A 15,486-nucleotide genomic window follows, 5' to 3' on the forward strand; every position below is an offset into this window, starting at 1 on the left:
TAATTCACAAATGAGTAATAATAAAATATCAAGTGAAGAAAATTTTAATTGCCATGTAAAGTGACTGAGCTGGGACTTTGACTCAGGTAGTCAGAGAACGCCTTCTGAAGAAGCAACACTTAACTTGAAAACGGACGCCCGGACGGCACCGGCCACCCCAAGATCTGCAGGGGAGGAATTTTACAGACGGCAGGAGGTGCCGCTGTGTCCCAAGTTCAGCCTAGTTTGAATCCAACTTCATGGTCTTTCTAATGAAATTAGTTTAATCAGATACAATTAGTCAAGGGTGTTAACATGAAATAACCTTTTGCAAATGAGCACACAATTATTCTGAAGAGCAGCGAAGGGACAATTTAGATAAGAGTGAGTACTAAATAGAGTAAATCATAAATGGCCGAAGCATAAAAATACTTTCCCTCCTTGTTAAAATTCACATTGAAATAATATATTTAATTTTTAAAAGAATTTTAACTTTAACTGATACTGCTTATAAAATTACAGGGCAGAAGTAGCGCCTGCTTGAGCATGGTTGGTCGGGTACATGAATGTCTCACATGAGACGGACAGCAGTTTGAACATTTCACCTAAAATGTCATATGGTGTGCTTGAGTGTGATATTGTTATGTTACAGAATTACATGTTTATGATTTTGTAATAAAAAGTTTTATAATAAAAAGGGGGGCATTATCTGTGCCAGACCCTGTGTATGACATGACTTCTACTGTTAATTTTCTCATTCTGTATTTCCTTCCCAAGGTCAGTCTGATCCCCTGGAAAAGTGGTTTGACAATGAAGCCCACGGGGGTTTATATGGCATCTATATGAACCAAGACGGCCTTCCTGGGTGTTCCCTTATACGGGGATTTACCGTTTGGATGTGCTGGGATTATGGAATTTATTTTCAGGTAAATTGGTCTGAGATCATGACCGTTTGTTTTCTTTTATTATTGTATTTTGTGTTATATAAACGCAAAATTGTGTTACAGACCACAGACAGTGTGTATATCTCTAATGTGACCCTGGTTGACAATGGAATGGCCATTTTCTCAATGATTTACACGCCAGCTGCCGTATCTCACCAAATTTCCAGTAAAACAGTGAGAATTAAGGTAAGAAATGACTGCAGCCACATGAAAAAGAAAGAGAAACTCTGAGAAGGGTGACATTATTAAAGGACTAATACAAATGATTTCTTGGACTCCTACCCCGCTAGTCCAGACCGCCTGTCTTTGCTCTCATCGACCTAGGCCAGAAGGCTCTCCACCCTTTCCCCTCCTCCCCAACCCCTCACCTCTTCTTGATTATCACCTGCTCATTTGGCCACAGATAGTTAACTTTTCATCCCATCTTTGAAGTTTTTCCTGAACTAACTTAGGTAGTATTGACCCTCCTTCCTTTTCTTGTTCCTGCTGTTCCGTGGACGTGTTTCTATCCTAGACGCAGAACATGGCATCACACACAATTATTTGCATGCCTATCTCCCCCTTGACACTTTGAGTGTCTTTCCACTCAGGGAAGAAATCCCATCGTTTTCACATCTTTTTCATCTTGGTTTAATGAACGAGCCAGTTCTCAAACTTACAGGGTGTGTTTTTGAAACAGAACATTTTAGTATAACTCATTATTATGTTTCCTTTAGCAGTTAAAATACATAATAATAATAATAATATACTTTTATTATTAAAGCTGTATTATTTGAATTTCTTAATAGAACTCATTAATTGTTGGGAGTAGCCCTGGATTTAATTGCTCTGATGTCCTAACAAATGATGATCCCAATATTGAACTTTCTGCTGCCCATCGGAGTTCTAGACCTCCATCAGGTAAAAAATTTAGGATTCTAATTTTGGTGTTCATGTGACTGCACTTTCAAATTTCAACTTTCTTCTTTTTTATAAAAGGAGGCAGAAGTGGGATTTGCTGGCCTACCTTTGCTTCAGCACATAACATGGCACCCCGGAAGCCTCACGCAGGGACCATGAGTTACAACGCCATCAGTGGCCTTATGAAAATCTCAGGCAAGTTGAAACATAGTTTGACAAGCCTCAGTTAAGGTCTATGAAGAATATATGGAGTATAACTAATAGTGTCTCATTGTTAGTAAAAAAAAATTAGTGATTAAATGAATGTGTATATGCATCTGCTCAATATGACAAAAGGAATCAGTAATCAGAGTCAATTTCAAGAATGGTTCCTTGGAAAAATTCATGTATATTTAAAACACTGAAATTTAATTTTCCTTCTAAAACAACAGAAAAGCCACTAGTATAGTAATTAAATATTAATTAGTTTCTATAAGTTATAAAGGCCCTTTCATGTAACTAAGATTATATATTTTATCTCTTTTTTAAAAGATTTTATTTATTTATTTTTAGAGAGGGAAGGGAGGGAGAGAGAAAGAGAGAGAGAGAAACATCAATGTGTGGTTGCTGGGGGTCATGGCCTGCAACCCAGGCATATACCCTGACTGAGAATCAAACCTGCGACACTTTGGTTCGCAGCCCGCCCTCAATCCACTGAGCTATGCCAGCCAGGGCTCTATTTTTATCTCTTTTTACAACTGAAAAAATTTAAACTCATATAACTTAGCTCATAAAATCTTACTAAAATCCCACAACTATCGGCAGATCTAGGATTAGGATCAAGACCTTCTGACTTGAAATCTGTTGCTATTTCACTGAACCAGGCTACCTCTTTAATAATGTAAAATAATTATACATAAATTAATGTAGTGAGCATATTAATTATTTTCATTTTGCTCCTTAAATACACTGTGCCATTGTCTATTTCAGATTAGGAAGCCTCCATTTCATGTTAAGTGTAACCAGGGTCTCCTCTAAGAAAGAGGCTCAATGAATTAGACATCTAAGTTCAGCATAGTGTTTCTTATAACTAAGTCCCAGAAATGCAAAACAAATTATCTCTTTGAGTTGACTCATAAAATAAAATTGCTTTGTAATTACCTAATACTTGTGCTATCCAGTTTTTTATTACAGCATATTTTATTTAAACTAGTGAGTGCCTCTATTGAATCTTATGGTCCACTGTAATTGCCTTGGTTGTCTTATTTTAAATAAATCAAATTAGTAACAGAGTGTAACCCAACAGAGTGATAAAATCTTTGTAACCTTACTATAATTCTGAAATTTGGCCTATGGCTTATAAATATTGAGCCACATCCAGTGGATTTTGTGAATGAAATTTAAAAATGCACTTTTCTAAGAAGTTAAATGTTAGAGGGCAGTTCCTCAGAGAAGGGGCGGCTGCGAGTAGTGAGCAGTCAACACTTACAGGAGCTAAGGATGGGTATTGGAGGCCAGTAAAGGAGATCTGCACAGGTAACAAGTGGTACCTGCTGCTGTGGTGGCTATTTTTTAAGATTTTATTTACTTATATTTAGAGAGAGAGTAAGGGAGGGAGAAAGTGTGGGAGAGAAATATCAATGTGTGGTTGCCTCTTGCACGCCCCCTGCTGGGGACCTGGCCCGCAACCCAGGCATGTGCCCTGACTGGGAATCAAACCAGTGACCCTTTGGTTCACAGTCCAGTGCTCAATCCACTGAGTCACATCAGCTGGGGCAGCTGCTGTGGTGTTTTATTAATGCTCATATAAGTCTCATATTTGTGTGTACATAATATCTTCTTAGGAAAAATATGTAATCAAGAGGTTAGTAGATAGCATACACACAATTTAAGAAATTTTGAAGTTACCTTTTTTTTTTTTGCTTTTTTCTGTTTTTGAGTTATTGGTTAGTACAATGAAGATTAAGTTTTGGATCCAATAAACTTTATCTTTTGGCCCCACAATATATGCAGCAAGGCCAAGAAAATAATAGCATTTCAATTAGCCTGTGCCACATAAGAAACCGCCCCCAAAGTCAGAGTCCTTAAACAATCATTTATCAGCCCGTGATTCTGTAGATTGATAGTTTGGGCTTTGTTCACCTGGGTGGTTCTCCTGCTGGTCCCACCTGGGATTATTCAATAGGCTGCCTTCAGTTTAAAGGATGGATAGGGGCTGATTAGTCTAGGATGGCCTCACATTTACGGCTGGTGGTTGATGCCTGTTGACGGTCATTGCTGCTGTTGGCTGGAATAGTGTGATTGAGCTAGGTCCGTTCACATGCTAAGAGTCACAGAATTCCCTAGGGCACGAAGGGAGTGAGTCCTAAGATGCAAGCACTTTTCAGGTCTTCTCATACCACAGTTGCTCTTGTCCCACTGGCCAAATCAAGTTACATGGCCAAGCCCAGAGAAATATGGAAGTGACCACTCAGTGGTGCTGATATAGGGAAACAGCACTCTGCCACGAGTCCTGGGGGATTAATCTACCTCATAAAGTAAGAGTTTCACGTTCAAGGTATTAAATGATGTGTCTGAGGGAATGTACCTAAAGTGTAACCGCACCACTTCCTCTATAGAAAACAATTATTTTTCTATTATTTATATTTTAGAGTCAACATTTGTTGGATTCAAGAATGTTTGTTCAGGTGAAACTAATGTGGTATTCATTACTAACCCTTTAAATGAGGATTTACAGCACCCAATCCACGTGAAGAACATGCATCTGGTTGATACTACTGAACAATCAAAAATATTCATACATAGGCCTGATATAAGGTAAAACATATGAAAACCCAGTTTTCTTCCTCTCTTCATAGTTTTCCAGGGGTTTTCCCCCTCCATAGATCTGGGAAAGTTGCTATGTTAAAGTAAGTGTTACTTTTATAAAATTTTAATCGGCAATATGAAATTAAGACTAACGCATTCATATTTTTAGTTAAGTTGAATAAACTAGGCCTCAATATGTATATTTTCTCATACTGTTTTGTCCATGCATTATAAATAACACTATCGTTAAACATAAGAGACATAAATGGGATTACAAGTGTGCTGTACATTAATATCTTTCCATTAATAGTCATTAGGAATAAGAGATATTTCTAGCATTTCTTCCCCTTCCTTACTTCTTTTGTTTCCTGCTGCTTTCCAAATGTCTTATCACATGCACTGCAACATGAAGTTGGAAATTAAATGTTAGTCATTAAAACCACTGTGACTGAGAACATGCAGAAACTTAGCACAGTGACTTTTCAATCACAAAGGTCAAGTGGTGTTGGAATATTTGTAGAAGGTGAACCACTTAGATTCTAAGGCTTAAAAGAATATAGTCAATAGTTGCTACTCTTCCTAAGAGGTGCAGACCAGGAATTTAGATGTTAGGCAATATTGGAGGTAAGACATTTTCTGTTAGAGACCTTTGCCCATTTGCAGTCTGGGGAGGAGGTAAGGAATAATGCTGTCGATAGACCTCTCTTCAGAGGAACGCTGTCTCACAAACAGTTCGACTGCATCGCATTTTGTTTGGGTGGCAGCCCCACTGCTCTTCATCTAATTATTGTTGAACTGCAGTCCACTAAAAAGTTATTAGCTCCTATTTATTTAATCTTTAAGATTTAATTTATAATTTTAATATCTAGGTCATGAAGAAAATATGGCATTATAAAGTATAATGTCTTTGAGTTCTGTGCTTTAATTGGGATACTGTTGATGCTTTCTCCAGACTCTTTTTACTAGGGAGTTCCTCCAGTCCCCACATGCTCTAAATGTGGGCCAAAAATTACCCGTTTTCCCAGAGAATTGCTCTTAGCTAAACAGGAATATCTTTTGGAGGGTAAAACCCTTCCTACCACCATCTTCTTGCCGACCATGAAAAGTGACTAATTTATTCAGGGTACAAGAGGCCGGTTCCCTTGTCTCCAGGTAGGAACGAATCTGGGTGCAACTCTTGATGCAGAGGTTCCCTGGGGTCAGATTGAAGAGAGTCTACAGCTCCTAGTCATCTCCCTTTGCTTTTCCTCACTCTATGTGGCTGCTCGCCTTCCCATTTGAGAGGACGCCCTCAATAATTAACTTGAACAAAGTTTACCTCTCAGCCTCTTTGGAACCTGAAGTCAGGCGGAGCCCTAAGCTATAATGTGAGTGCTGCTAGGCACTTACCCACAGACTTGCTTACCAAAGCATTCTGCACTTACTTGAAAACAGAGAACACATGACCTACAGGAATATTTATTCAGATCATCTGCAAAACTACTACAGTGTTATAATAAGGGCTAACTTACAGTTTTATGTCTCTCTTATAGCAAAAAGGAAGAGATATGCTAATAGTATCTAATAGATCTGAGCTTTCCCCTATAATTGTGTTGCTATAACTCTGCAATAAATTATACTTCCCCCTAGAATATATGATAATATAGTGTAGATGTACTGTATTCATGTATGCTATACAATGTACAGTACATTGCAAACTGAGCAGCTATTTTGTTTTTATAACCAGTTACTCAACACTCCAGGTGTCCCAAGATGAAAGCAGAATACCATCTATGGTTGAACTGCATTATGAGTTTATAGTATTTCATCTCTTATAGTTTTGGTATCTACAGAATGCTTACTAAAATATGTAGTATGACATCATAATCCAAGTATATCTGTTTATATACACATAGGGAAAAGCCTATGAGAATATATATTAATCTGCAGTTTGTGATAAGCCTGAGAGCTTGAGACAGGAGGGTGAAGGGGACTCAATTTTTACCAAGTATTTAGGTTATTTTATAGTAAGCATACAACACCTTTATAATGTTAAAAACCCATTAAAAACAGAGAAGGAGAGGGAAAATAATGAAGACTTCCCTGCCAACACAGGGATTTTGTGTGTTCTGAGCAGTAATTGTTCACCTGTTCAGTGAGGTAATGTTAGTATATTATATGCTATTCACAAATATGAAAGCTATTATTCAACAAAATATGGAACAACAAAATGGAATTCTAATTTTATATTCCACAGGTGTAACATGTCCTTTTGAAATGTTAATGAATTCATAATACACCAAGTCAACACAATGCAAAACAAACCTCATTACAATGCTTATTACGTATGCTAATTGGTCCTACATTGAATCCTGTCAGAAATGATAAGATTCAATCAGTCAATTTTGGGGGGATACTCTCTTATCAGATACTCAAGTACACTCAAATGCTCCCTAGAAATGGGGTAGGGATACTAAATCTAGGTATCCATTCATTTCACCTTTTCCTCCACAGGAAAGTGAATCCATCTGATTGTGTAGACATGGTTTGTGATGCCAAAAGGAAATCTTTTCTCAGAGATTTGGATGGCTCCTTTCTGGGGAATTCTGGTTCAGTGATACCTCAGTCAGAATATGAATGGGATGGAAATAGCCAACTTGGAATTGGGGACTACAGAATTCCTAAGGTGATGCTCACATTCCCAAATGGAAGTAGAATTCCTGTCACTGAGAAAGCACCTTATAAAGGTTTGTTGGATATTATTCTGTTAGTCCTTGAATATGTGAAACAAAACATATCTTTTACCTTTAATGATAGATATACTCAACCAATAATGTATTTTTTTTACTTATTCATGTTCCATAACAAGAAAAGATAGTATGTGGATGCTTTTGCAAAGAGATTTCATTTCATGCTAAAATGTATGTACCTATGTTTCTAGGAATTGTTAGAGATTCCACCTGTAAATACATTCCAGAATGGCAAAGCTATAGGTGCTTTGGGATGGAATATGCAATGATGGTTGTTGAAAGCCTGGATTCTGACACAGAAACCCGACGACTCTCACCAGTGGCTGTCGTGAGCAATGGTTATGTAGACCTCATTAATGGTAGGTGTTCGATATCAACAAACTAGGGTTACTCAAAGCCTTCACTATTTATTACGTGCATGGAGACGTCTCATAAATTACTTATCACGTAAAAGTAGAAAACATCAGGACTTCTTTGTCTCCTGTTTGTAAGAAAGAGCTATGTGTAAGAGAGATACTTGGCTCTTCAGCAGTTCTCTGTGTTGGAAAGCCACCATAGTGATTCCAAATTGACCGCTAGAAGGAGGGAGAGAAGTAAATTATTTCTTAAGTAATCTTCATACTTATAATGATAAGGTGACACAAATACTTTTAAGAAAAAGTTGGTATGAGTATTAACATAAGAAACATTCAAGCCTTCAGAGAATTTTTGTGATTTTATTTGAGCCAAACTGATGACAATTATTGGAAGCAAAATCTCAATGGATTGAGAAATGCTACAGAGAATGGCAGTTTAGCACCTTATTTTATACATTACAATCAAAGGAAGAGACATAAGGGGATTACATTAAATCCACTCGTGATAGGTTGGGGAGAGGGAAGCAAAGGGGTGGGGGTGGGACTCCAGAGACCTCTGGGATTGGATTAAAGATAAACTGATTGACACATACTTCTTTTACATAGGTGGAAAAGGGATAGTTAGCAGTCAACAGTCAACAAGATAACAATAACAATGAGGGGATTTGTGGTCTCAGCTCCTGTGTAAATAACTGTACCTAAGAGGTTGGAAAGAAGGGAAGTTACCTAGACATTCCAAAAGTATGTTATCATAGATGCAAAAGGACAATAGACAGGCTCAGTTAAGGTAAAGATCCACCTTTGTTAGGGAAAAACACCAGCCTGGGATGTGACTACCCACCATCAACTGCCCTTGGTTAAAAAGTTTTAATTTGCCCTGGCTGGCGTAGCTCAGTGGATTGAGTGCGGGCTGGGAACCAAAGTGTCCCAGGTTCGATTCCCAGCCAGGGTACATGCCTGGGTTGCAGGCCATAACCCCCAGCAACCGCACATTGATGTTTCTTTCTCTCTCCCTTCCCTCTCTAAAAATAAGTAAATAAAATCTTAAAAAAAAAGTTTTAATTTCAGCCCATCCTTTGTGGTTGCTCTAGGTGTCCGAATGGCACCCTTACTATGCAGCCATGCAGACCTCCCCTGAGCTTGCCAGGTTAATGTGTGGCCTCTTTCCTTACACAGAGTATCTCCAGAAATTCAATTTGCCTTACATAAAAATTTAAAAAATGATAATGTATTATTTGGAGTATTCAAGAACAATTATTCTCAGCTTACTTGTATTTTATTTTCATAAATCCTTAGAATATTTAATCTTGAAATGATGTGTTTTGTTTTATTTTCATTTATTCCTTAGACTGCCCAGAACATTTTGCAAGATCTAGAGTCTGAGTTCCTTACATTCTGGCTATGGTGACTCTGGTCCAGAGTGGAGGCAAAGGTCTCAATATGAATTCAGATCAAGACTTTTTCAAGGAATAAGATAACTTCCAAAAGCTACCAAAAACAGAGGGTAGGGACTCAGTGTAGGGCCCTGAAATAGCCCCCCAGGGGCTCAGAGGTTGGTTCCTAAGAAAGCTGAAGCGTCGTTCAAGTGCTCACGGGGCACATAACCCCAATCAGAAACATCTCTGTACATAATAATAATAATAATAATAATAATAATCTAAGATTAAAAAAAACAGCCTTTACCCCACAAAAATATTCCATTTTTCAAAAGTGTTAAAGAGAATGAGCTAAATCAGAGGTGTCTTAGAGTTATATGATTTTAAGCTCTTCTCACCCACGTCTCTTGCTCCAACATACAATCTGCCTGGTTTCTATGACCTGCAATCAACCCAATTCCAAATGCTGCCTTCCAGATCTTATAAAGCAGAGAGACTGAGGGAAGAATTTTAGGCCACTCATTGAGTAGTGGAGATGGTTTTTGGTGGTGGAGAAAGATCGCATTCTGTTTATTTTCACATGTTCCTTTTCTGAAAAGCAATACAAGTTTTCCTTTTACAACAGTAGCATGACATTTCTCTTTAAAATAAATTTAAAATTTAAAAAGTCTCTCTCAATTTAAAAAAGTCTGAAGTAAATGATAGTAGCATTTCAGAAATTATGAAGGTACTAAAAGAATCACTGAAACTTGGGATGCACTACACTAAGTGACTTCTGTCACTCTAAATTTTTTGTTTTATATGCAGTAATTTCTTTCTGTTTGTTTTAAAAATCCACAAAGGTTTATTTAAAGGTAAGATTTATAGTTTGGTTGCTAAGGGAAAGCTTATGTTCTACTTGAACTACAGAAGTTAATATTGGTTTAAAATTTGATTGAAGTCCAGTTATAAATATTGATAATAATTTAAGTAAGCCAGGAATATGAGCAAAGCCAATGAATAAAAACATCAAGAAAAATCCATCATTCCATATTTCATTCAGTGTTTTATATACTACAATATTCTCAGCCACTTTAAAACTGAAGTGAAATAAAGAGGTTTGCTACAAAAGTCACACTGTACCTGTTCTAGGAATGTCTAAATTCGGATAGAAAAGCATACACTATCTTTTGGCTTTCTAGAGTTTATTGGAGTGTTATTTCTCAGGCTGCTTCAATTCATTAATAATGTTGACCCTCAAACAATACCTATAATCACACTAATTAACAAAAATGTACTAAAATAACAGTCGAAGAAGATTAAAGACAATAAAAACAAACTTAGGAGTGTGTTGAATTCACAAAGTAACTGGTGAACAAATGAGTAAGTGTAAGAAAGAGCTAATGAAGAGCTGATGGTTCAGGCATAGAAATATCCGTGTTTCCAGGTACAGTACAGGCTCTATTTTTAACAAATTAACTCCTTTAGAGCATTTTTCTCAACAGAGTCTGAGAAAGGTGGTTTCCCACCCAAACTCAACATTTGAAAAGTGGGAGAATGGATGAAGCATTTTCTTCCTTACCATGTATATGATTATTAAAGTAGAGAACCATGCAAATCTACTCTTTCCTCATTGACCTTCCAGTACAAATCCTCAGCACATTAATTTACCCTGCCTGCCCTGGGCAGTGTAACAGTAAGAGTAGGTGAGGGAGCTGCTTCTCTGCTTTCCTTTTTAGCCAAGATTTGAGAAATAGCTCAGATCGCTGGGTAGATGGGTTTTGGTTGTAAATACTGAACCTAATCACTGCCATTTATTTTTAATACAATTACTCATCAGACTGTGCACGAATAACATTCATCATAGGGAACTTGAACTTGCATTTTATGTGGATTTAGGTCCACAGGACCACGGCTGGTGTGCTGGATACACCTGCCAGAGAAGGCTGTCCCTGTTTCATAGCATTGTGGCTCTGGGCAAATCTTACGAAGTTTACTTCACTGGCACCAGTCCTCAGAACCTTCGACTGCTGTTGCTTAACGTTGACCCTGACAAGGTAAGGCAAGATGGAAATAGTTTCTTAGGAGTTATTGGTTTTGATTGCTTGTTTATATTTCTGTGTGCTGAGAGCTTTATCTCTTCCTCTGTCCTCTTGAACATCTTCAGCCATAGCTCCTTTTCAAGGATCCTCAGGGTACTACACTAGTCCAGACAGTTTTCATCGGCTTGAGAGCACATATGAGCACCAAACACCTGTGCCCCATATGCACTCAGTGCATGTATGAGGTGTGACAGTGAGGCCTATGCTTTGTGCGATTAGGAAGCAAACCTGAATTTTTACGTAAAAATAGTGCACATCCAAAGCTAGTCACTGGAATTATATATTTATTCTTCCATGCTGCTGTTATTTATAGGTGTCAGAAATATGTCTTTGGACTTTAAAACTCCAGAGATCACAGCATGTTATCTAAAATGTCTTCATTTATGTCAAGTCTTTGCTATGAACTGAATTCAGCTCAGATGATTAAACTTATATATACCATGCTGGTGGGAAAGAGTGTAAGGTTAGTTGAGATTTTTGTTTCTAAGAGTGTGAGACTGGAAAGTCTGAGAGCATTAGGAGCGTGAAGAAAGGATGCTGATGAGGCGAAGCAGAGAGAGGAGTGACGAAAGGAGATACCTGCCCCTTCTCAGGTAACAGCCTTCCCATCCTTTTAGTTGCTCAAGATAAAACTTTGGGCCAATTCTTGATTCTTCTCTTTCTCTCACATTCCTCATCCAACCCATCTGCAAATCCCGCTGAGTCTCCTTTCAAAATAGCTAGACTCTAAGCACTTCTCACTCTCTCCACTGCTACTGTCCAGTTTGAGCCAACAGTATCTCTTCCTTGGATGAAGGCAATTGCTTCCCAGCCCTTCCTCCTGCTCTCCCCTTGCCCCTCTATTATCTGTTTTCACCTTAGTAGCCACCAAGATACTCTCAAAACGTAAGTCAGGAGAGGTCGTTCCTCTGCCCAAACCCTGCAATAATTTCCCTATCGGTCTTTGTCTGAGAGGCAGAGTCCTGTCCTCACAGGGGCTTATAAGGCTGCCTGAGAATCTCTCCCTTAGCTCTTCAAAGACTTTTTTTTCTACTTTATTAAAATACTGAGTTTATTTCACATGTATGTTTTTGTCTCCCCACCATTCCATTTGTCTGACCACCACCACTACTATGTTCTATCAAAATATCCCATACATACTGAAAACCAAGCACAGGGTAGGAGTTCCATCTTTTAAAACTAAACAGGCATTTGGACAACACATTCTTGGCAATGGAACCTGGACAACATTTATCAGACATGATAGGGGAAGTTCTCATTCAGCGTTATGAAAAAGGACAGCCAGATATCAACTCTTACAGAAATGAGATAAGGTGGAAAATTTTAACAAACTGCTAAACTATTTTCTTAAAGAGACTTCCTCCACTGCCAGAGATCTTGAATAGCCTCCTGGTCAATCTTCTGGGTGCAATTCTTCATATACCATAACTGATGAACTTGGCTTCTACTTTGGGGAGAGAACCACCTTTTTCTATGCTTGCTTGCATTTTTGCTTTAATATCTTCTACAGAACTAGACCTTTTCAGTGTTTGAGGAGTTCTTTTCCTGTTTTTTGAAGGATTCTTGATTTTGTATTGATGGTTTTGAGTCTTTTCCATGCTGGTTTGATTTTTGTGCGTTTTTCCCTGGAGTATCTCATATAGATTACTGGAGCTTTTCCTTCAGCTTCTTCATCCTCACCCATCCTCTTCCTCATCATCTTCATCAGCAGCAAGCTTTATGTTTTCCTATGGAACCTTGCTGCTACAACTTCCAGGGACAGAATGCTTTCCAGACATAGTTGGGGGTTTCACATGTTCCTCCTCTTTACCTTCTGATGCTGTATCTCCCTCCACAGCCACAGAATGCTGTCCACTAAAATGTTCAGGCCTTGAACTACACTTCAACTGTAAGACCACAGGTGGTTTTATTTCAAAGCCACCAAGGGCAGCCGTTGGCTGTTCAGACATTTTCAAAGTTGCCAGTGTTACTTTCATTGGACTGCCTACATAATATATTGCCTCTGCTTCAACAATGTATAATTCATCTTTTGCACCAGCTGAAACTTTATGATTACACTGGGTAGCGTGAGATTTGTGGAATATAAATGTGGAAAACAAACAAAACTGAGTCAGATAGGAGAGTTATTTTGGCTGATTTTTTTTAGTCTTATTACCATATTTGTCTCAGAAATAAACATTTTTCAACATTTAGTAGCTAGTTTTGTGTGGTTGCATTACACAGAGCAATGCTAAGCTCCCTGTTTCCTCTGCCCCTACAGTGGAAATCTTATATTCAACTCTGTTATCTTTTAAAAGGAGCCTTTATTTAACTTAGAGATTCTCTGCTCTTAATTTCTTTTACTTTACACTTTTCTACTGAGAATTATCAGTTAAGTTGTAACATCTCTATGAATGGTTGAATGTAAGTCCATTTAATAATTTTAGCTCAATATGTATCCTAAGTCCATAAAATTTAATTTTTTTGCAGAAGATATATATAGTTGAAAGACATTTTTAAGTTCTAAATTCTTAATATTCTGTCTCATTGTTCTCTTAAGATGCAAAAATGTTGTTTCTTTTTAACAGGCTGTTCTGGTAGGAATCTTCTTTTCCACACTGCAGCGTTTGGATGTCTATGTGAACAATGCATTGGTCTGCCCCAAAAATACACTATGGAACACCCAACAGAAACACTGTGAACTTAATAGACATCCGTACACAGGTATTTATCAGAAAAATACAATATACATCGTATATATAATTACATATAAAATCTTTTCTTAATATTTCATTCACATTTTTAGTTCCTTAGCTATTCATGAATGCAAGATAAAAGTTTGCAGTCACCACATACTAAGATGTGTTCATTTATAACTTGTGTGTCCTAACAGATCACTCTTGATGGAAGTCTCATCTATCTGCACGCACGCAGATATGGGTTTTGGGGGCATGATGGACATTCCTCAGGCCCCGAGAACAGTTACATTCTACACACTTAGTTTAGTTATTTCTGTGTGCAAGAGAAATTTTGCATAGAATTTTTATCCTACCTCTGCCTTACTTCTGTTTCATAGAGGTCACAGCCTAAATGAATTGGCAATCACTACAAGTATTGCTAAGAAGGCTAGTATTACATCAACTAAACATCATGAAGTAAATATAATAAACTAAATTCTGGATTTAAATGAAATATGTGGAAGAGGCTAAACTTCCTATTTACTAATATTTGCAAAACCAGGATTTTCTCTGCTCATTAAAGTCTTTTTGTTAAACCAGTACTAATAAGGTCAATGCATTCCATTCTGCATGTGCTAGTTATTATCATTTTTAGGCGTGCCCGGTAATCTTCTCTAACAGTCACATAAATGTGTGCTGTGAATCATAATATAAGCAGACATGAGAGCATGAATGTATATCCATATTCATTACCATCTATTTCTACTAATAATATGAGTAACTAACGTTTCCAGAGACATTACTGTGTGCCAGGCACTGTTCTAAGTGCTGTGCCTGTAATAACACATTGTTACTATATCCTGATAATAACCCTATGAGGTAGGCACAGATGAGTAAACTGAGACACAAGGAGGTGAAGTTATTTGCCCAGTCTCTGTCTTGGCTCAAGCTGTCAAACAAAATTCCATAAGCTTGGTGTCTTAAAGAAAATTATTACAGTTGAAGCTGCTGGTGCTAGATCAGGGTGCCAGTACGGTCGGTTTGGTGAGAGCTCTCCTCCTGATTCACAGATGGCCTCCTTCTCATTGTGTCCTCACAGGGCAGAGAGAGAGAGTATGCAAGAGCAACCAAGGTCTCTGGTATCTCTTTTTATAAGGGCACTGATCCATTATGAGGTACCCCCCAACACCCCCCGCAACCCCAGCACATGACCTGATCTAAACCAGCAACTCCAATGGCTGCCTTGGGGGCCAGGGCTCCAACACATGAATTTGGGGGGGAGGCGGGGCACAATTCAGTCTGTAGCAGTATCAAAGCCAGCAAGGGCAGAGCGAAGACTCCCTGAACACAGACTAGCTCTAGAACCCATGCACTGAGCCAACCATGATGCTATACTACCTCTTATCAGCTAAGAGAGCCAGGCTTATTATTTTTACATACAACATAACTGCACCTACTTACAGCTTAATTTTCATAAATTTTAACTGTTTTTTTTTAGACATCACTTTTGTACCAAGCAGTCTATCATTTAAGTCAAGAAAGTGGAAACTTTCCCTACAGGCAGAATTTAATATAAGGAACTGGTTATGTAGGTGTTGAAGGGCTGGAAAACAGACTCTGCCCTCTTAGAGGTGTTTCTCCCTGCAGTGACATCGCTTCTAAATGAACACACTGCTT

The 15,486-nt window shown here is 38.1% G+C and overlaps 1 protein-coding gene and 1 pseudogene across 1 annotated transcript in view; one reads left to right on the plus strand and one right to left on the minus strand.

The window, feature by feature from the left end:
* PKHD1L1 (PKHD1 like 1) overlaps positions 1 to 15,486 on the plus strand; it is a 144,993-nt gene that overhangs the window by 117,777 nt on the left and 11,730 nt on the right. The window contains exons 64-72 of the mRNA XM_028534074.2: positions 757 to 905; positions 987 to 1,109; positions 1,712 to 1,823; positions 1,902 to 2,018; positions 4,454 to 4,619; positions 7,104 to 7,336; positions 7,531 to 7,698; positions 10,950 to 11,107; positions 13,720 to 13,855. Of these exons, the coding sequence (XP_028389875.1) occupies positions 757 to 905; positions 987 to 1,109; positions 1,712 to 1,823; positions 1,902 to 2,018; positions 4,454 to 4,619; positions 7,104 to 7,336; positions 7,531 to 7,698; positions 10,950 to 11,107; positions 13,720 to 13,855 (1,362 nt within the window). The remainder of the gene's footprint in view (positions 1 to 756; positions 906 to 986; positions 1,110 to 1,711; positions 1,824 to 1,901; positions 2,019 to 4,453; positions 4,620 to 7,103; positions 7,337 to 7,530; positions 7,699 to 10,949; positions 11,108 to 13,719; positions 13,856 to 15,486) is intronic.
* Positions 12,190 to 13,331, minus strand: LOC118501810 (annotated as a pseudogene).

This window comes from Phyllostomus discolor, chromosome 7 (assembly GCF_004126475.2).
Source record: "Phyllostomus discolor isolate MPI-MPIP mPhyDis1 chromosome 7, mPhyDis1.pri.v3, whole genome shotgun sequence".
Classification (NCBI taxonomy): domain Eukaryota; kingdom Metazoa; phylum Chordata; class Mammalia; order Chiroptera; family Phyllostomidae; genus Phyllostomus; species Phyllostomus discolor.